The sequence below is a fragment of the Rhea americana genome, unplaced genomic scaffold (genome assembly GCF_003343005.1).
Source record: "Rhea americana isolate MKP2758 unplaced genomic scaffold, rheAme1 scaffold_84, whole genome shotgun sequence".
In the NCBI taxonomy this organism is placed as follows: Eukaryota; Metazoa; Chordata; class Aves; order Rheiformes; family Rheidae; genus Rhea; species Rhea americana.
In genome coordinates, this window is record NW_028187023.1 from 2681686 (window position 1) to 2704264 (window position 22579).

The 22579-nt window shown below is 42.7% G+C and overlaps 2 protein-coding genes across 2 annotated transcripts in view; both read left to right on the forward strand.

Moving 5' to 3' along the window:
- EXD2 (exonuclease 3'-5' domain containing 2) overlaps positions 1–19615 on the forward strand; it is a 71563-nt gene extending 51948 nt beyond the window's left edge. The window contains exon 13 of the transcript XR_014898051.1: positions 19536–19615. The gene's annotated coding sequence lies outside the window, so the exon portion shown is untranslated. The remainder of the gene's footprint in view (positions 1–19535) is intronic.
- GALNT16 (polypeptide N-acetylgalactosaminyltransferase 16) overlaps positions 1–22579 on the forward strand; it is a 70764-nt gene that overhangs the window by 15720 nt on the left and 32465 nt on the right. The window contains exon 2 of the mRNA XM_085323348.1: positions 19528–19703. Coding sequence (XP_085179474.1) covers positions 19528–19703 — 176 coding nt within the window. The remainder of the gene's footprint in view (positions 1–19527; positions 19704–22579) is intronic.

The window sequence follows — 22579 nt, forward strand, 5'->3', positions numbered from 1 at the left end:
CTGAGATGGAAAAGAAGTGTTAATTACTTCTCCAGTGCTCTGCAAGAAATTACTGTAGCCTTGTGAACATCCTTGATTGTGTTCTTCAAAGATCTTGCTGAGGCCATGCAGCTGGAAGAATTCTGGTAGTTTGCTGAAAGAAGCAAGAATATTTGATTTTTAAAAGCCTAAAGGTGCTTCTTGACTGCTCCTCTTGCTCTGTGAAGGTGCTGTTCTCTGTATTTTGCTCTGCAGGTTACTATAAAGAACTGTGCCTCCAGATTTTGAGAGTTACCAATGGGGAATAGCAACTGGGAGGCCAAGAAACGCAGGAGAAATCAGCCTTCGCAGCTGTCTTGTGGGACATCCACTTCATCTGTGCACACAGGATGTTCCTATCTCCTTGCCTCTGGGTACCACCTCCCTTTTGGGCTGCAAGAGAGGCAGGGGCTGGGCCAGGACAGTGCACTATGGGCAGGAAATGGGGGTTCTGCTAGCTTTTGAGTGGTCCGTGGTGGGGGCATCTTCTGATAACTGGCTTGAGAAGAGACTGAGAGATGTGAGAGGAGTGAGGAGTTTTTGGAAGCAGGAGAGGAGGGGACCAAGAGGAACAAAGTCCACGTTGGTCTCTACCAGATCCTGGCTGCGATCCCCAAGGAAAAGTGGTTTTGTTCTGTCACCTCTCATGCTTGTCCTCAAATTAATTGTTTGATACAAGCCTACAGACAAATCATATGCAGACAAATCTGAAACTAGATCAGAAATGTTAAGTGTCTAAACTATCTGGCATGCTGCAATGTGATTGACTGGCCATTTGAATGCTACCTCCTTAGGACATGAGAAATGGAGCTGGAAAAGCCCTCTCGTGGTTGAGCTGGGGGAAGCAGGAATTGGAACTGCTGGGTTTGATTCCTGTTTGGCTGCCAGCTAAGCTTCATAGCTTTGGTAGCTGTTCAGGACCTATCTGTCAGAGCCATGGAGCATGCACAGCTCCTGCCACTTCTGCCCCCTGGAGCCTGGCCCTGCTGCTCTGTCCCTCAGTGGTCAGAGCTGCAAGCACTGACCTCCCTCAGCAGGGAGGCTCTACCAGCAAAAACTCTGGAGCGCTTTCAACTCTATAGATTAAAACTGCAATAAATGAGCACGTGCTTCTGATTTATGGTGTAAGAGATGGCTAAGGGAATCGGTAGTACCTCAGCCTGTGAGACTCTTAGAAGTTTTGAGGTTCCCAAGACAACAATAACCTGCCTGAGATAGGTAGCTCTTTTCCCTCAACATCTATCATCACATTTGAGACCTTACATAGTTGGATATGAACTACATAAAACTGGTTAATGCAGAGATAAAAATTATTGTTACATTGCCTTCTCCAAAGAATTGTGTAGTCTGTCAGTTGTCTCTCTGAAAGCAGCCGTTTTTGGAGTAGTCCATCATGCAGAAGTTTGCTTTTCTGCAAAGGGAAACATGATTTYTTCCCTAATCTATAATTAAAGGTCAGTGGGCTTTTGAAAGCTACCTTTTTGAAAGGTTTCTRCTTTTGTTTAACAGAATTACTTATTCTATTGTTTTGCATGGCTGATGGATTTCAACYGCAAGCCTTGTATTGCAATTTGCATTGCAATACAAACCTCTACTGCTTGCATTTAAAGACTATTTATTTGCAGGAACCAGACAGTTATCCTCAGTGAACCAGGCATACAGAAGTGGATAGYGTGTGATTCTGGCAAATCAAAAAAGAAGGATATGTATGCAAAAGTTGCTCTGTTCTATGATGAATATATGTTATAAAAATTTGACCCTGTGAAACAATTTTCTATTGTTTCTTAGTTACTAGTTGCAAATGAAGAATGTGTTGCTAGGCTGTTCTTCTGTTCCACTTAGCTGGGGAATTGCTTGCTAAAGGTTCGGCTTTTCAGAATTACCTAAATGTTCCAAGCGTTTGGCTCTTTAAAAATATTATTGCAAAAGGACACCTTTATTTATGCTGTTGAAAGGGTTCTCTGTTGGGTGCCCTTAAGTCTGAACCTGGTCACAGTTAGTTAGTTACTTAGAGGGGTGAATTTCTGGGCTTGTTTCATCTTGTTTTCACTTATTCCTTGGAGCAGCCCATGAAGCACATGTTGAAAAGCAAGGTGTTAGCCATTACGTTGATACAGCAGTTCTGGGTGGCATCCTTGTGCTAACTGTATTTAGGCATCTGCAGAATACAAGGCCCTTGAAGTACACATGAGCAGTGAAGGAAAAAYTGGCTTTACATGGTTTGTTGCCATTTTGCAGCCCCCCACCCCCTTGGTTGAGATGTTTAGGGGAAAAGTTGGAAGTGGATGTAGTAGCTCAAAACATCTTTGTCTTCATTATGAAGAAAAGTYAATCACAAGAACCCCGTGTGGAAGTGATGAGGAACAGCAGCTTGGCCCTCATCAGAGAGGGTCCGTAACGACACTGTGCAGGTGCCAAAAATGGCTCCAGTGAAGGAGGTGGGCAGAGCCCCGTGGTGGCATCAGGGCCTGGGGCAGGGGCCGACAGTCTTCTCGCAGCACCCCTCTTCCCAGTGAGCAGGCCCTGCAGTGCCTGCAGATGCTGGGTATTAATTTCCTTCTCACATAACTGGGAAGTGGCTTTGTTTGCACTGGATGAGAACCTAGCTTAAAAAAAAAACCAACAAAACAAACTAAAAATTACTATGGTATTGCTATGGTAACAAACGTCTGAGGAAGCAGACAGATCTCTGCATCAGTTGCAGACTTGGGCTTAATAGCCTGCGTCCCGGTTGTTGCACATGAARTCAGAAACAGAAATGAAGCTGTAAAGGAAAATAATAGTGGGTTTATAACTACTGCTCCCCCTGCTCGATGCAGGTTAGGAGGGGCTGCAGGCTGTTGGCGAATGTCTGCCGTTGCCTGATCTCTGCTGTCCCCGGCACTGCGAGATGAGGGGCCAGGTGCTGCTTTGTAGCACCGAGCTGAAGCTGAGCAGGTGATTACAGGATGGATGTTGGAATAGCCTACATTTCACGCTTTGGAGTATTTTGATCTCTGTCAGGACTTGTTGTGCTTTTTAGGGGGCTTTGATTAGTTAGAGAAGACTTAAATCCAATTTGCACATGGTGTATGTCTTGCAGCTTCCAAGACATTCAGTGGTAGACCTGGGACAAAAGCCCGGGAAGACAGGCAAAGGGAGCTCAGCTTTTTACTCTTGGTGTTGTGTTGTGTGTGGTGTGGTTCTGCTTTTTACTTTGTTTTCATTCTAGCTGTCTGTTTTCACTCTGTCATGGGCATGTCACTGTTTATTTAAAACTCATGAAGTAGGAGAGGAGCTCCTAAGGGCAATGCTTTAAGTTTCTGGCTGATGTGCAGCTAGATCTTCAAAAATGCTCATAATGCGTAGGGTATCATGGTAATTCAGATAGCCCTCTCCTGTTTCAGAAGCATTTCCTGGAAAGTGTGGCAGGACTGGGCAATAGAGGAGGAGAGAGAGAGAATCTTCCACGAGGACAGTGAAGGAGTTGGGTAGAAGCCCCATAATAATTGCGAAGGCTGATGTTTGGGACATAGCGAGAGGACACGGCTTTGAAGAAGAGGAGGGAATAGACTAGCAGTTGCCAGAGTTGGTGCCTCATCCAAATGCTGCTTAGAAGAGTCCTGTTTCCCTGCACCACTCTCTCGGGGGATGATCCTAAAAGGAGCGTAGCGCAGTGTGCATCTGAAAAGGAAGCTGCCTCTTTCAGTGCAAAGGCTTCTCTGGCTTGCTTCTGCTCTAGCTCCCCTCAGGGACCAAGTGGCAGGCTGATCCTTCCTGAYTGCCATTTCTAGCCTGGAATTAGTTGAAGCAGCTAAGTGAGGTACCACTGGGGACTTTATCTGGATGTATTTGGCATGCTGTTTGTTTCTGTTCTACTTTGCTTATGGCTGTGAAGAGGCAGRGGAAGAAATTATAACTGGACTCCAGGAAATTGAGTCTCATGGATCAGGGCACGTGCTGGCATGTAATTATATGCGGTCATGTCATTTAATGCTTGCAGTAGACGTGCATGGTAAAATTAGCCTTGCACTGACACGTGTAATTCAGGACTGTCCTTAGTGCTGAGTATTCARCTCTACAACCTAAATACACCTTCTAATATCGATTTGGAGGGGAGTGAGGGAGAGATTTATGTGAAATAAATTATATATTGACAAACAGTGAAATTCCCTTCATCTAAGAAAGACAAAATCCTGAAGAATGTGTTCCTGTAGAAGTTCASGACATCTCTCATCACTGCCTTCAGACAGTCAGGATAACTCATGTTGCTTAAGCCTCTGTTAATTAGGGGATAAAGAATGAAAAACACATTTCAGCAGCTGGCTGAATCCCGAGCTGTGTGTGTTGTTCAGTGGGCATGAGAGTTGCTCCGCACGCTCTGGTTCACACCCTGTGCCTGCAGAGATCGCAGTGGCAGCTGCCTTTGTGCTAATCAAATATAAAATTCCACGTGCCGCTTAGAACTATTAAATCCATTTTATTCAGTAGGAGATGCTGCTGGGCTACAGAGGTTTGCTCTTCACTGAAGTGTGGCTTGTTGCTTTGCAGACCACCTGCAGCCTATGGTATGCACAGGCTTCCTGAAATAGGATATGCAGGATAAATAGATGACTGGGTGGTGCGGTTCCATAGTCCTGCCAGATTTGGATTCATTATTTAGATCGTCTTTTGCACCTAATTGGATATAGTAAGAAATGCTTGTTCCATCCTGTGTAACACACAGTTACAGGCAAACGCCCTTTTCACACTCTCCTTTTCTCATATAAGGACAGCTCTCCCTCTTGTTCCCTACATAACAGTTCTTTAAAGTGTTTTGGTGGTTGATTTTCCGTGTTTTTATTATTATTATTATTATATTATTATGTGATATTTTTAGGATTTGTTCTCATGCTGATGATCAGAGCTCTGCTGTTTGTTTTATGATTTATTTTCAAGCTACTTTGAGCAAACGTGTCAGCATGTTTCCTTTGTTCGTGTTTGTTCACCTCCATGTTCCCCTCTTGTGCCAGCAATACTAAAAAGTGGCTAGAAATGCCTACAGCTTTGTCTGTTTGGGGGGAAATGAGCTGTGATAGAAACTCAATGGCTTTAATGAGCTGCATTGCGTCTAACCTTTAGCTCACCACGACCAGCTAGAAATTTATACGTTATTTGTATTCTGTGTAATGAGGGCTATTTAACAACCTAATCAGAATTCATTTTCCGGGGCAAATAAAGATTTGAAAAAAAGAGAAYGCTTAATGTGGTAAGTAGCTTGATATTTCCAATAGATTGCACAGTTGCGTGTTGTAAAATCTGAGTGTCAATGACTGTGGGAAAACTGGGGCCCCGGTTAGCACAGGGTGTGTTTGTTTCTCTCTGTTTATATACTCTGTAGGGGCTGCAAATCCTGTCCCGCTGATGTCACTGGGAATTGTGCCACTGGGCCAGGACTTTGCTATTAATTTGCAACATATCTAGATTTTATGTTATGTTCTTCTGAATACAGACAAAGTATCTGTGTTTTGTGTTGCTCTGTGTAACTCTGAGGAGAGGAGAAGGCAGATTTTGCTCAGCAGAGCTCATCCTCATGAATAACCAGATAATTTTCATCGAGCTCTGATAGGGTTGAATACAACTTATTTTTATTTTTCCTTYGTATTTAGGAAGGCCCAGGTGAGGGTCTGTGACTAGCACAGCACTGGCGGCTTTTTGGAGCTGTATTCTCTCTGAAATAGGTTAAAGCAGTGAAAAATTCACCTGTTTGGTGCTCCTAGGGATTGGGTGATAGCTAGAGTGTTACATTGCCCAAATAAGTGAATGGAGTTCACKCAGTTCTAGGGTTAATCCTCAGATGCTCTATTTTGAAACAACAGAATTAAAGAAAAAAAATGTGTCTGACAGAGCCTAAGGAGAAGGGGAAAACCCTGTTCAGTGGCAGTACTGGCTACACTCCTGCAGCACCTCTTTGTTTTGGGAGGCCATAGGTTGAGGTTGCAGCCCCAGATACTCGAAGCAGGCACCCACATTTTTATTGAGATGCATGAATCTTTGGTTTGAAAACTTATTTGCCAGTTGGAAACTGCTGCCCAAGCACTGAGYTGGTGATAGATTGTGAGCCGGATAGCGGTAGTGAAGTGAGGGTGTCGGGACTGCAGTCTGTGTTGTGCTGAGGAGAGAGGAATTTGACTGCTGTGCTGTCAAACGAAAATTAGATCTGTGCAAAAACTCACTAGTTGCCGAATGCTGAAGGCATATCTTTTATTAAATGTGCACTAAAATGGGAATTCTCAAACTTTGCCTGGCCAAATTCATGATGTAAGCCAAGCCAAAAGCAGCTGTAGCCCAAGGTTTCTGTAGCTGTGTTATTGTTGACCACAAATATTCAAACCTTACAAGATTAGTGCAATTTGAGGAATGTCTTTTATTTTTGCCTTCTGGGTTTTGAATTGCTTGGTGTTCATTTTTCCCTATTCTGTGACTATTAAGGCAAAAAAACACATTCTTTTGTCAAAAGAAAGCGTGATTTCTCATAACACAACCTAGGAGTTGCAGCTTTGAGATGATCTTACAATAGGAGACTCCAAGCAGAATTACGAGCACTGTATGTGTAGAAGGAGATTATGGCTGCCTTTGTGTTGGGTGAGTGTTGAGAGTAACAGATTTTTAAGATCCATGCYGGTCATTGCAGTCATCTAGTTTATTTTGTTGCAGCTTGCATCTGCGGAATGAGAGCAGTGGACACATGAGGGATCGTAGTACTTTACGTGCTGAACGAGTTGTGTGATTCTGTGAGGAGCGTTTCTGGCTGTACCTGCCTGGAGTATGTTTCAAGGCTCCAACTGACATATGCTTTTTGTGATGCCTGACTCAGTGGTTCTGCTCTTTCTTACATGCCCAACTCTCTCCTAACTGACAGTGATTAAAAGGCAGAGCAGACACGCTGCTGAGGAGGCCTCTTAATATGATTGAACTCTAGAATGACAGAGGCCTGCACAATGTAGCACTTTTTTTCTTTCTTCTTCTCTTTCTCTCTCTCTTTTTTTTTTTTTTTTTTTTTTTTTTTGTATTTGACAGTCATATATGATCTCATTGCATGATTCTTTATTGGTATGCACCATCCTTGATTGAATTTGCTATAGAGGAGGTGAAGTTAATGCCTTTGCAAATGGAGACCCAGGCAGGAGCAGAGCACAGCTCCGAGGGTCTTGTCAGTTCAAATTGATTGCTGAGTCCTGGAATTGGAGCAATGCAGTAAGTGAAAAATTCAATCAATTCAACTGAATTTCATTTGACTTCTAAACAAAATGCCAAAGGCCTGATATTCTCAACTGCTCACTGAYAAGCAGAGAATGAGTTTTTTTCCATAGGAGGAATATGTTGTATGCCTCAAAGCTAAGTGCATGGCAGAGAACATGTCTGAGTGAACAAGACTTTATGCAGAARGAATCATTTTTGTAATAAATCTGGACTGCATATGGACCATCAGCGTTAGCACTAGTACAGCTCATAGGGTTAGACCTTATGGCTTCAAACCTCCAAAATACAAATCTTTGCCTTCTGGGATGAAGGTCATTCCTGAACTTCTCTAAGAAATCAGATCATAATTCAGTGGTGGCTTGAGGATTTATAAAAATTTCCTCTCTTAAACACAAATTTCGCTGTTGGTTTACAGGCAAGTTGTATTTTAGTATCTGCTCTGGCTAATTTCCAACCAATGGGTCCTGCCAAGGGCCATTCTCTGTGATGTTCAAAAGCTGACGAGAGGAAGAGCTCTGTGGAGCATTGCGGTGAATTACGTGACTCTTCGAGGTTATGTCCTGCCCAGGTGTTATTTCCTGGGAAGACAAGCTCTTGGTGGGCTGTTACCAGATTGGGGCTACGGGCAAGCCTCTAGAAACAGCATGGTACCCCAGCCAGAGCAAAGGTAGGACCGTGCAGCCAGACTCTCTCAAAAAAAAGTATTAATGCAAGGAAAAATCCTTGCCCTGCTGGAGCCTGKGATAAATTTGTGTGTACTGCCATGGGCCCCAGTTTGTCCTTGGTGAGGGTGCAAAATGCCTTGACCCTTCAGAGTTTTCTCTAACCTGAACAAACAGCCCTTACAGTGTGGTCTTTAAGACAGTGAGTCCCAGGCTTAATACAATYAAATATTGTAGTGCTTTGGGTGAGCAGTGCTGGCTCCTGAGTGCTAGCTGACCTCTGCTCATCTCTTAGGTAACTAGTTTCTTGCTGATTACATTAGGAAGAAGCACCCAGCTACTGTGGGAGTTCAGACTGAGATGCTGCAGGAAAGCAACATTTTTATTTATTTTTTTTTAAATCATTCGAGGTTTTCTGTTTGTAAATAGTTAATCCTTTGGTTTTACTATTGGGAAGACTTCTTCATGGAGTTTTCTAGACAAGTAGTGTGGAAGTGTTAGTTACAGTTTTTGGAACAGTGCTAGAACTGCAATGATATTCTGAATGCACAAGGGTTCTTCCACATAAAACCTGTACTACTCCTTTGTGACTGCTGTCCTAGGGAAATTTAATAGCATAGTTTAAATTCTAGACAGCACAGTTGCAACATTAGAGCTATAGKTTTTATTCTTAAGCTTTGCACTGTATTTTCTTTACGAAAGCTGAAGGCTAGTGTAGCTTCATCTCCCCTCTTAACTTGAGATGTGCAACATGTGCAAAACCCATCCTGACTTCTTCAGATGTTTGTTTTCCTTGGAAATTTGACTGCTTTTTCTGTGCCTTGTGTTCTTCCCATCACTTGACTTCTACCTTATGTTGGCCTGGGGAATATTGTTAAGCTGCCCCTTACAYGGCTTATCAAGGTCTGGTCTTGCTTTCTCCCCTGTGAAAATAGCGGTGGATGCATCTGTCACTCTAGACAGTTGCGATTCACTGGAMGGAAAAGGCTGAATGTAGGTCACTTGAGTTCAAAGGGAATAGATTAGTATACTGGCATAAGAGGCTCATTTACATGCTGTGTCTGTGCGGACAGAGTAGGTGGGGGAATGGGCATAGAGAAAAACAATTTAGGTGACTGATGTTTGTAATGAAGACCTAGCCCACTCATTTGAACTGTCTCATTGGCTTTGTATGTGTTACGAGGTAATCAAGAGCATGTCATCTAAATCCTGAGGTAGGATGAGATGCCATAAATCAGGGTTCGGGTAATGCCTAAATGGCCACTGAACAACTAACACTTAGAAAACAAATAACAAAACATTCTTCTAATTCTTTTTTCTATATCTTAATTTGAAAGAAACTACCTTCTTCAAAATCACTGGAACACTAGGGGTGTATTTTATATATTTACATGTTAATAAAGACTAGGACATTTTTCCAGAGGGAAAAAATGCTGCATTCTATAGCATTTCTTTTACTCTGAAGAACTGCATAATGCTCTTTTTCCAAATTACTTCTCTACTAAAGGTTATACATATATACTCTTATATACATTAAKTAACCTAGATGACTTTTGCTAAGGAGGTTTGCTGTGTGATACAGAACAGATGTCTGAAGCAGACAGCTTCCTGTCCATGTGAGCATCGCTTCCCTGTCCAAGATGTTTACTTTCTGAAGGAACTCTGCTCATTCCCCTTGGGTTCTTCTCCTGACACTGCTGTCATTTTGGTGGGGGTACTGCCTACTCCCTTAGTCATCCCCGGAGTTTACTTTTCTGTCAATCTTCTCTCCCTGCAACCAGGTGTTGTGATGGTTATGTATGGATAGGGAGAGTTATGCTTGGAAAATTAATGCTGTTTCAGGCAAAAACAACCCTACAAGCCTGACTTTTTTTTTTCTTTTTCTTTCATGCTGTTACTCAATAATTCTGAAGACTTTCCCTCACTGTATGATTCAGCATTTTCTTCACATTATTTTCCCCTAGAGAGAAATACAGAAGCACAAAGGTTTCTATCAGCAGAAATGGCAACCTTCACTTTATGACAAGAATTTATCAAATAGGGGGAAAAATGGTTCTACTCCAAGGAATGGGATAAAGGTCAAACGAACATAGCCAGATGTGTGTGTGTCTGGACATGTGCGTTTTATATAAAAGCAATATATGAGAATGTCATGTAAATATATTTAAAAAGTTGTATTATACATTTCCAGCTTTGCATAATGGACATCTGGGTGCATTAGAATTCAAACCCAGGGAGCAAACAGGCCCTGGCAATTGCTTTACCTCATCTGGGGCCTGTATTTCCATAGTTCTGAGCAGCTTTATTTCCTCTGAACTGTTTGGTTGGAATACCCTCAGGCAAATATCCTTGAAGCTCTTCTGACTTCCACTGCTTYGCTTTATTCAACACTCCTAAAAACAAAAGGCTAAAAGGATGTCTCAGGGCACTGACTGTCGTACTTCCTCCAGTTATGGACGATGTCTTCCTGCTTCTGAGCAACTGGATCAGACAGCCTTGCAGGATCGAGCCCCTGGTAACTTCTCRAGGCATGTTTGAAGGTCTCGGTGTGTCAAAGACAGACATACTTTGCAGAAGTTGCCTCCCATTATATGGAGGTGAAAGCCTGTCTTGCCCGGCAGTAAAGTATGATACAGATATTAAAATGTAGCTGTCACATGTGAGGGTATATAACAAATTCCTACTTCAGAGAGCATCATTCTATAATGAGTATACATCAGGACAAATGTAAAGTGTGAACCATGTCCAGAGGGGAATCTAAGTTGGCATGATTTTTTGCATAGACTGTTAATCTACATGGGTTTAGGGGAGGGTTAGTTCCTGCTGAGGTCAGTCACTCTGTGAGGAAGTGACTTGCTTGCATGTAGTGTTTTGCTGAGCTCTAGTAAGTGGCATGGCAGCAAGTGCCCCACACTCCTTTGAACTGTATCTGCTAAGTGATGCCTGCTGATGTGTGCTTTTGTGCTGGTGCTCCTGTACTTTTGGTAGATCTCTGGCTGTCATCCCATACTGCTTTGCATACCTTCAGGAATGAGTGCCTCCTCCATTGCTTGGGGTTGTGGTGACCACATGTCACTATCCTCTTGTGAATGTCAATAGGCTTTGAAGTGCTCAATGTCAGCATTCACAGCGAAGCACTTTGCCTTGGGGACCTGAACAAAGTGATCCAGAATTGTTTCTCTTCCCCCCTGTAGACAAGGACATGTAAGATCAGGATGTTTCTTAAGAATGTTTCTCTACATCTCACTAAAGAGATGGACAAGTAACATCATTAGATGCTGCAAGACCTCCCTAGAAGCTAGATTGTAAGTTTTTAGATATGAAAGCAAGTAGTTGTCTGTGGTAGGACAGACACAATCTCTCCATATTCTGAGAAGCTGGGTGAGGGTGGTGCTTTGTGAAGCTATTTGAGAGCTGCCGTTTGTGATAGCTCTCCTGAGAGGTACCTTGTGGCTGAATGTACTCGTGGAAGCAGAAATGGCTGAAAACCAAGAGCTCTGTCCTGTGAATGTCATTCTTTGATATCTAAACGACTAAATATCTTCAAGTGCATGTCCAAATGCATGCACCATAGCAAAAAGGCACTAAAAATGCAACATTCTCTTCTAAAAAATTGATCTGTCATTGGCCAACCTATTCTTCCTCTGGCTGACCAACCCCTCAGATGAGGGTTCTTGGGCTCCTACAGAGGACATATCAGCTGGTGAGCATTTATCTCTCAACTTACTATATTCATTTTCATTATAAATATGAATTACATATTTTGCCGGATCACCCATGTTTTTTATCTCTTGGTATGCACTGGGTACTGCCATATTTAGAATCCATGAGCCAGTAGTTTTCCTGGTCTGTTAGCACCTACACCATATGCTCAAAGAGGAAAGCAGGTGAATCCCTTAATCCCAGACTTGCTGTGCACACTTTAAAGGTTCTCTCATCTTGGCTAGGTAAACTGCTGCTGAGCAAATCACAAAACAATCCCTATTTCCTAGTATTCYGTGTTTGATTCTGCTTCTAAATTCTTACAGTTTCAAAAGAAAGATCACAGTGGTGTCCTGGTCCAAAATAATGTACTCCTAACAAATGTTGGAATCAAATAATTCCTTCTAGCTCAGTTACTGTTCTCCCATCCCCTCTCCCTTTTCATCCCTTCTCCTTGCTGTGTGCCCTTTCTTATATTCCCCTTTCTGGCTCAGTAGATGTTCTTGCACAAGGAGGCAAGTGCATGAGAGCTGTCCAAAACAAGTATGAAGCATTTTATGGAGTAAGTTTCATGCTGTTATATAACAGGGTATCATGTGAAACCTTTTCCAGGTAGAAAATATAGCATTCCAGCTGTGTAAAAGTATCCAAGGCATCTTTATCACTCACAACCTCACTACTTATTTTAGTGTTAGCCAYAGGATTCAGAGTGCAGAAATGTTTTATCATTGCTAAAAAGTTATAAAGCAGAGAAGTTGTGAATCTCATGTGGTCGGACCGTTGTGGAGAATAGCATAGAATGTTTTCTTGCTCCTTCTTAACCTTCTTATACAAGTACTTTCTTTCTTTGCTTCCTGATGAGGCACATCTGTTTGCTCCTTCCATTATTTTAAGGCTGTCAGCAGAGGAAGTTATTTAATTATCCTTGCATATTCTTTTTTATTCTTTTCTTTTTTTTCTCTTTAGCTGCTTCCTCTCTAAATTTTCCCCAAACTGCTCAAAAGACCAACTTGCCAAACCGTGGCAAGGTTACTTGAAAGGCAGTTGCCAAACCTTGTCTATCAACCCCCAATGTGACCAGTAAGTCAGTAACATCCCATCTTGAAGTCCTTCACACCAGTAATCAATGAGAGCTGGCTGCTTGTGATGAGCCGCATAGGAGAACACGACTTTCACTGCATCCAGACTGTAGGCAATAGCATGGAAAATGCCATGCCATCTTCTATGTCTCAGTTCTTGGAGCAGGCTCCAAGAACAGGATCCAAAAATTGATGGGTGTGGGGAGAACATTGCTATGGAAACCAAACAGAGAAAAATAACTGCTTCTCTTTCCTTGCTTCAGGAAGGATTTCCACCTGCTCAGGGCCAGATGCTTGAGGACATTTTTCTTGTCAACCGGTCAATGTCTGACAAAACTATAAGGGAAGAAGAGTAAAACAAAATAGGAAATTCTTGATGGAATCCTGTGGCTTCCTGGCCATCACACTGGGACCTGTAGGARAGCAAAGGATTTCTTGGGCTAAAACAGAAGAGAATGGAGATGCAGTTTTGCACAGCAGCAGAGAAAGGCCTTTGCACGTGCAAAAGGCAGTAAGCCAGGAGACAGCAGAAAAGAACAGGGAGGTGAAGAGGCACCCTGGGCAAGCGGCGATGCTGGATAGCAAGCCCCAGCAGACTTTCCCTGCTTCTCACTTCCACTTTACTCGGGACAGAGTATTGAGCAGCTACAGCTCTGTTCACCACAGGCTCTGGCRACACCTCATGAGCTGGCAACAGCAGCTTGCCAGCCAGAGCCCCTTCCTCGGGGGCACTGAAAATAACCTCCACTGGTGGCCCACCACTGATCACTCCAGCCCTGAGCCTGGCAGCAGGCCCCAAGATAGTCCAGAGCTGATGTAAGTAAAAAACCTWGCATGATCGATCAGCTGGCACGTGACCTAATCAATTCAAACTGCGTTACTGCTTCCATTGTGTTACTTTCRATTTGTGCAACCTACAAACAAAACATTTGAATCAATCTTTGAGCCCCTTTGTCAGCACTTGCACTTATCTGAGAACAGAGATGGTTGTATTTAACTGTGGCAATTTTTATTAACATTTCGTAACAGCAATTCTATAAGAGCAGGGTTCCCAAACCACATTTAAAATGCTTTACACAGTTTAACAAAGCATGAATAAAATAGGCCCCGTGCTGTCAAGCAGGGCCTCTGCTCCTAAAGTATAATTTTTCGGAAAAGTATATGGATTTTTTCAGGAGACATAACAAGAGCCACATGCACATTGGGATTGATAAACTGTACTGGGATTACAACGCATCCTCCAAAACAACTGTTCTCAGCAACAGATGTTCAAGACATCTTGCAGGTTCGGCTCATCTGGAGCTTGCTCCCAGGGGAAGAAGGAGCTCTGGGGTCTTTCTTGGGAGCTGCTGCAGCTCTCAGTCCTGACCTGTCTGTGCTGTGTGCTGTTCRAAGTCCATACATGTGCCAGGATATAGTTTACAGAGACCAAAGGGAAGAAATAGCATGTTGAGCCTCTCCTGATTCTTTTGCAGCAATGCTGACAAAGCTCCTGAAGGGGTGAACAAGACCTTGGGGCACAACAGAGGGCTACAACTGTAGGTTTTAATTGCCTGGCTTTCTTGAAGCTGGGGAAGGCAGATAGGCAACCAATGCAGTGCAGGGTGGCAGCAGGCTGCAAGTGTCTCCGTAGCATCCCCATGCACATGCACAGTGAAGGCTGGTGTGTGAGGCTGGCCTGTCTGCCACTGCAGGGTGGTGGAATAAGTCAAAAGGAAGGTTTTTTGAGGAGGGAGGTTTGGTGGAAGTGTTACTCCCCGGCTTTGTTGGTGCTTGATATTCTTTTCCCATATAAATGACTACAATTTCACCAGTCCTATTCTTCCTTGAAAAGACAGTTATTGGAGTAGGTGTGTGATTGATGCTTTTCTGCACTGGGATTCAACAGAGTTGGTGCAATCAAGAAAATGAGCCTAAAACAAAAAAGAGAAGTATGGAAGCCCCTGCTCCATTTATTCAGTTGTACAAACACCCATAATAAAGATATGTAAGATCTGCAAAGTATACATCCTATCATGTAAAAATGCTGCTGGATTAACCTTCCACTAACTTTAAAAATTATGAATTGTACTTGCATTTGTTTTGCACGCCTTACTCATGCTAACTAATGATATCTCATAGCCCTTGAAGTATGGTTATCCTTTTTGATCTTCACCAGTTTGCTGCTACAAAAAAATCTTGGGAGCCCGGGTTCCTGAACTGCTCTGATTTTAGTGGCTGTTTTCTCATGGTTGGAGCTGGCATGCCTGTGTCTGTTGAGAGACGCTGACAGTGCGCTGAAGTGAATGGCACCGTCTATATTGTAGCCTAGTGATCAAGCCTAGAGGAGTATCTGTGTTGTAATTGAGAAATGAGCCTCTCGAATTTCCACAAACGTGCATAGTATTAATTCTTTTCCCTTAATCCTTTTTTATGACATTAATTTAACCACTTAAATAGTTGATGATGTCTTGAACCATGTCAAAATGCAAATAAGTACATACTTTCACTATCAGGAGAGCAACTCAGTCTTCTCACTGAAAGGTGAAAATAATGTGTATGTGAAGATGAGAAATGGTGAAATGAGATTAGAAAAACATTTACAGTATTTCTTGAAATGTTGGTATGTGAATTTTGTTGGAGGTATCAGCAACATTTGGGTCAAACTTTAGTTTATGCAAACGGCTTTGCTAATCCCTTGTCTAGACACTCAAATTTCCAGTRCCTATTCATCTTTACTTCGGCTTTTATGTAGTAAATTTCTTTGATCTATCACAGAGCATCAGTCAGAAGGAACTGGGCACTTSTGCTCCCGTAAGTCCCACTATTAGTTCCAGGCTGAAGCGTGGGGGATATAGGTTGTGCAGCTACATAGAGAGCTGTAGGGTATAAGATGTCCTAGTGATTTGGTGAAAGTCTTACCCCTTCGCACTCAGCTGGACATACTGAGCCTTAAATGTATCCAAAGCTCRTATGTGCGTATACTGACTCCTCCCTGAAGTGAGAGGTGTTAATGTGAAGGGAGGGGAAGGAGGGCTGCAAGTCAGCCCGCAGCGCTCTGCGGTGCATTTAGCAGGGAGCTAGCTACTGTTTCACGGAGAACCCGTGCAGCTGCTGGCAAGCACGTTCTGAATTAAGTGATAAATGTCCTATAGTCAAGCATTGAAATTCCAGGAAGGAGTCTGGTACAAGAAGTCTGTCCTTAAATATTTTTTCATGTTTACTCTACCAAGCTTATCTGTAGCAGTCTGGGCGCCGCTGTCTGTGATATTTGCTGTCCTCTCAGTTTTGGGCTTTGCTGTTGCACTGTTTCATGAGCTGTAACACCTAGGGCTTTAATGCAGAGCTGCTACTTCGTTGTTTCTTCCGTGGTTTAGATCAGTGCAGTCCTGCTGAACTACAGTAGTTTGTGGTGCCTTTATTGATGTGTGTTTATTGTTTTCAGAYAATTTTTGTGTTGAAATAATTTTGAATTCTAATTCCATTCTCCAATGTGTCTGATGTTCTTCCTGGATTTCCTGTGTGTTTAATAAACGCTCTCTATCTCAACATCGAACCCATTTATGAAAATACCAAATAGTGCTGGTATTTCTAGATCCAGAAAAAACCTTCAAGACCTGCATTCATCATAGACTCTCTCTTCTGATAGTGAACACTTGGTAGCTCTGCTCTGACTATGGCTTTCTGACCAGTTTTCCAGTCGGAAATCTGAGGTTTCCAACCTGCTCTACAGTGGTTTCGTCTAGATTACTTTTTCTCTTGCTTGCTGATGAGAATGTCTTATGAGACTGTCTTAAAAGCCTTACCAAAGTCATAATGTGTCATATTTACTGGTTTTCACATCCTTAAGACTGGTTGTCTTGACAAGGAAGAAAATTAGGYTGGTCTCTTAACAAATCTTAGTTGGCTTTTATTTATTACTTTGTTACTGTCTAGGTGCTCACAGATAGTTTCTTTGATTATCTGTTAGAGTGTCTTTCTGGGAATTGAAGTTAGGCTGTCTGAACTATAAATCCTCAAATCCTCCTTTTTCCCTCATTTACAGGGAGCATGAAGAGATATTGATTGAGACAAAAATGAGAAGTGTTCTTTAGTGAAAATTAAATCCTGGTCGTGTTTACTTATAACTCAGTTTTTAAAAGTGATAATGTGAGAGCCGTACTATCTAGATGAATCAGGTATAGTAGYTTAAGTTGAAACACGTCCAGGCCCTGAGGGTGCTTCCAGCCTCCAAGCCCACTCCTGGGCTTCCCCAAGCCTGCCCTTGCCTGGACCCTGCCCCCCGGGCTGCCCCCGGCTGCCCTGCTCCCTTGAAGCAATGGGAATTGCCCTGGCTGTGTGGGATGGGGAGCTCCTGATCCATGCGGGTACTGACAAAATGGTTTGTAAAGGTTGGATGCTGCTTTCAGCACTCTGCACAATGTTCGTGGCAATCTAAACCACAAGAAACTGGTAGTTGTCTGGGACTGTGGAAGATGGAATAGCTCAAGTAAAGCACAAGTGAGTGACTGCAAAATATTTGAAGTCACAGAATGAGCTGCGCTTTTGCAACAAAACAGTGTTGTTTCCTGGGGCAGGAGAAGGAAGAGAAATGGAAGCTTAAGTTTGATGAATTTTTAAATATAAATTTAAAGAGAAGAGAAACATTTTAGTTTTTAGAGATACTAAAAAGGTTCCTGCTGCTATTGAAAACACAATCTCAAGGGAGAGTTTACGAAGCAGGTTGTGAAACCAGCCATACAGATATGGAGTAGTTGTCTTAATCCAGCTAACTGAAGAGAAAATTCAGTCCTGTGGCAGCAGTTACTGCAAGTGGAAGGAAGCAGGACTCCATCCTCCACTGAAATACAGCATGGCTCTCTGTTTGGAAAGAAAGAAAAAGGTAAAATATTTGCTTAAAATATATTTATGTGAATCTCAAACTAGGGTGAATCCAAGTGCAGCAGTTTTATTACGCTTGTTTGAATAATTTTCTTTGTGCTGAAAATGGTGTGGAGTTTTTTTCCTATGAAAAAACATTTCCCTTCCTGTGAAAAAGACATTTCCCCTTTCTTGTGTTATAAGAAAGGGAAATTTGAGCATTAGGCTGACTTTGGCTATAGAAGCACAATTTCCTCTGCCTCTCTCATTTTTTCCTCTCTTCATTCTTTTTCTCTTTAAATTAAATAGTCCTAAACCTTTAATTCTCTCTTTATCTCTCAGTAACTTCTGTACCTTTTCTCTTTGTGCTGGATCCTTCCAGAGATTGGTTTGACAAAACTTGCACTCTGACTATGACTGCTGAGTTATCATTGATTTCATATAATAGCATTTATAATAGTTTCAATTTTCTCTGTCCTCTTCTCAGTGCTCTCTATTTGCTATATTTTCCATCTCTGTGGACTGAGCGTGGGGTTTCATTGAGCTGTCCACAGTGACGCTCACATCCTTAACCTGAGTGGTCACAGTTAATTTAGAATCCATCACTGTGCATGAGTAGTTCAATCTATTTCTTCTAATGTTCATTACCTTGCACTTGTCTACGCTGAATTTCATTTGCCATCACCTTACCCAACTGTCTAACTCTCTTAGAGCTGTCTGAACTATCGAGTAGCACTTCTCAGGGAAAGATGCGGAGACATTCTTCTAAATATTCTCCTTCTTCAGGAATTTGCTATGGCACTGGGGCTCTGAGTTGTTTCACACCCCATTAAAATAGCAATTCAGCTCAAACAACCCCTGTGTGTCAGTGGGGGCCAGTCTGTGGTCTCTTGTCCTCCARAATTCCTAAAAGGAGCATTATAGTGGAGAGAGGAACATGATCAAGCCTAGTAGATTAGGATTCCCTCTAAGAGGGAATCTTAACTATTTTACACAGAAGGCTCTCCGGGTTGGGGGATTGTCTCGTGCTTTGGCCTGAGGTATAATGTGCCAGCAGTTTTAGAGAACTCCTGGACTCGTTCATACAGGGCTGAGAGCATTTTATGGCTCTTGCATGATTTAGTCTGGCAAACTGCTACCACATATGATTTGTTCTGGTTGTTGAACCACTTATATTGTAAAATAATCCCAATTGTTTTATAGCAAGTGTTTTACTGATTTTAGGTTGTTTCCAACCAAATCTCAATTCTAATAGAATTCAGTGGGGCTGAAAATGTGACTTTCCTTCCTCCCAGGGGCTCTAATCARTRTTTTTTGAGTGTTTATGTTGCACTGACTCTGTAGCCTTTGAAAGAAAGCTGAAGAAACAYGGAAAATACACAGAAGGAGGATGATCAAGAAACTTYTAGGGAGAAGTGAGAGGATGGGCCAGTTATTTAAACTCTTGCCTGGGATTGAGGACAGTCACATACAGTTTTCAACTCTATCATGGATTTCTTGTGTGAGACTAGCTAAAGCTGGGTAAAGCACAGCTGGGACCTGTAAAATCAGCCGGGCCTGTGTTAGTGTGTGATAGTTATTAATGAAAGGCTGAAACTGTTCTTCCTCAAAATACTGTATTTCAGTATACTGGCTGGAGGCTACTTTCAAACCCACGTTGCCTAGAAGGGTTTCCAAATGCCTGCAGTCTAACATGTTGTGTATAATAAGTGCTAAAGAGAATTTGGCTCCGTCTGTGCTATCAGCAAAACAGTTTTCATCACATGCTGAGTTGGTGGGGAGAGCAAGGTCTGTAATTTTCCTGGGAGAGGGTAAATTATAATGTTACTTCTGAGAGGTTTTCCTGCTCTCCTTTCCAAATCCCTGCCTGTCTTGCCTTCCTCCACTACCTGAGCCTCTTCCAGACTTGTGGCAAATGGCCTGCCTTTAGGGTACACGTATCTGAGCTTATTACGAGTGTCTAAACATAAGTCAGCTSCTCTCCCTGATGCTTGTCTCTGCTCTAGATGACAAGGGCTCCCCCAGGAGAGAAGAACAGCTGGAGGGGTTTTGACGAAAAGGCTTACTTGTCTTCAAAGCTGCTGAAGGCTGGAGAAGACCCCTACCGCCAACATGCTTTTAATCAGCTAGAGAGCGACAAACTCAGCAGCGATCGGCCCATCCGGGACACCAGGCATTACAGGTACCATGCAGGCCTTGCTTGGTCCAAGCCCCAGCCRCTGTTCGGCGAAGGGTTCAGTGGCCTCCTATGCTGTTCTGTAATGTCAACAAGGGGCAGTTTGGGCTTTTCTTTGGCAGGCTCAGTCCATTGCTTCACTGTGTTTCACCGTTAATCTGGAAGGGTCTCAAATGTGCAAAGGGATCTCTGACTAATTCAGCCCTAGCTTGTTGCTTTTCTAGCACCTCTCCTCCTAGCTGAGGAATGGCTTGTTATTTTAGCTTTTGAGTTGCAGCACATTTGCTCCATTGCAGCTCAGATTGCTTGACTGGTAGCTGTTTTTTTTACATAACCCTTCTCTCGTTCATGGTTTTTCAGTGTCCTCTGTCCTGGCCTGCAATTTGCACAGTTGTTGCAGCCTTGCTTTAGCTTCTGTGTTTCTCACCAGCAGCCTGGGCTGTCTGCAGCTTGTATGGTGCATTTTTTTTCTGTCCTGAGCATTGCAGTTGGGCTGAGTGCTGCTGAGGTGGAGATGAAACTAATATCATTTTAATATTCATGCAATGAATATTTCATGGCTTGCGAAGTGCTCATTGCTCTGTCCTTGTTTCACTGGGGTGAATTTATTCTGCTGACTAAATTTATCCTTAAATTTCTAGTAGTGCTTATGTAATTATCTTGTAATTTCTATAGCACACCTCATCTGGAAGGATAACACTGTATCTTGAAAACTGTAGGTTTCATGGCGATAGTATGGTGTAAAACAGCCTACTTAAATGGAGAAGATACAGAAGCACACTAACCATGTCTGAAATGGTGATCTGTCTGGGCTGGAACATAGACCGTACCTGGCATTGTGCAGTAATGCCTCACAGCTGCTGGAAATGGGAAACCTGTCATCTAACTTGATTGGATCTGTGAAGGGATGTCGGGAGAAATGAAGCTTTGTGAGCCTGCCAGCACTGACAGCCATCAGGGTGCTTAGTGAACGCAAGCAGTTGTGACTTTGGTTGTGAGATGAAAGTCTTGTGCTCCTGTTCCCCAGCAGAGCACTTGGGACTGGCTCACTAGCGACTCAGAAGCAGCAGTGCCATGTCCTGTGTTACTGGCAACACTCCCAGCCCTGCAGAATTGCTGTTTTCTGTTAATCTGATGTCATGTTCTGGCCTAAAAACCTCTCCTTCCAAAGGTGAATTATTATTTATTTTGATCTGTGATCTGCAGCAGCATGCAGAGCAGCATGCAGAGCACACTTCTTGTGAGAAGCCCCATCTCTGTACTCACACCGCAGTACAGAGCCTTAGTCTGAAGAAGAATATGTATGKGATTTCCTGGAAAGGAACAGCCATTACAGCCCCTAACTTTGCAAGGATTCCTTTTTAGCAACGGGGAGACTCTGAGCAGATAATCAGAGCAGATAAACCCATTCCCATGTTCCTCCCCTTTGCAGGGTAGCAGTGTGGGAGTGGGAGAGCTGTGTTTGAATACCTTGTCCTGTAGCAATCTTGGAATGGATGCTAGGATGACTCAGAGAGCTGGTACCAGTTAAATGTGGTTTGAGAAAGCCCTTCCTTGTGTCATGAAACGATCTGGTCCTGAGTTTAAGGACTGGGAGGGTCAATACGTCACTAACATCACTCTTCTCCAGCACACAGACAGAGCTTGGGCATATCTGAGTCCATGTCTTACAAGCTTCTTTTGGCACATCTTATAGGTGCTCTTTGATTCAAAAGAAAGAGGCCCAACTTTCAAGCACAAATTTCCTTCTTCTCCTCCGTGATGCTGCAGAAATGTTGAGATCTTGGGATCTCTTCCCCAAATAATGCATACACCAATTTCTTCTAATTTTCTACTTCCTGTTGCCTTAATAGGTTTTAAGTTCTTATAAGTAATAAGCTGCTTTCCCTTTAATAAAATATTGCAATGAAAAATATTAATAGTTTAGAATAGTCATAAAGCAGTAGGATTGAATGTGGTTATAAAAAAAAATAGTAACAGTTTAGTAATAGTCATAAAAATAGTAAGTAAATGTGGAAGTAAAACAGTGGTTATAAAGTCATGAGAAATGAATTGTATTCCYTTCTGGAGCTGATTCAGTCCAAGTGTGGCCTTGAGCAGATAAAAAACACTGGGCCCCAATTCCAAGGATGAGTTCTTGATCAGGCAGGGAATGAGCGCAGACTGATTGCTATTTGTCACTGGCTGAAAGCTAGGAAGAAGGCAAAATCTGGAGGATCACATCAGCCCAAATCTGCCATTCCTAATATTTACCTGAACTGAATCCAGGATGCAAGTCTATGAATCATTCTCCTCCAAGAATCGTTGTTCTCCACAAGGCCAAAAGAAGCCCTGATGCGGGCTGATCCTGAGTTAATCCATGGTTATGAGTGCATGAATGAATAGACGTACCTAATGTTACAAAGTCAGGTGAAAGGAAACGTTTTTATTGCCAGCAGAGGTATTAGTGTTCAGAAGAGAAGCCACAGAGCCTGAGCAGTTCTCTAATGCAGGTCACAGTACTAGACAGCATTTTCCTCCCCTGTAAAAGCCTTTATATAGCAATGCCGGAATCTACAAGCTCCATCCATCCTTAGTGTGAGCATGTCCTCTGCATGAAGAGCTGATTTTTGCATGAATCACTGGCAAATCCAGGGACTAGAATCCATAATGTTGAATATTTGTCCTCCRTGAAAACTATGTGTTGTCCTCAGCATGCTGCATTGAGTTTAGGTGTYAGGGCTGCCAAATTTTGCCTTTGAACAGGCACTAGTCTTTCATTTCATTGTTTTATTTAACTCCACTGATCTTGGTGCAGGAGTTGCCAAAGCCTCCTTTGCTTCAGCTCCACTGCGCTGTTTTTGGCACATTATTTTCTCCTRCTTTAGAAATTCTAGGCACGT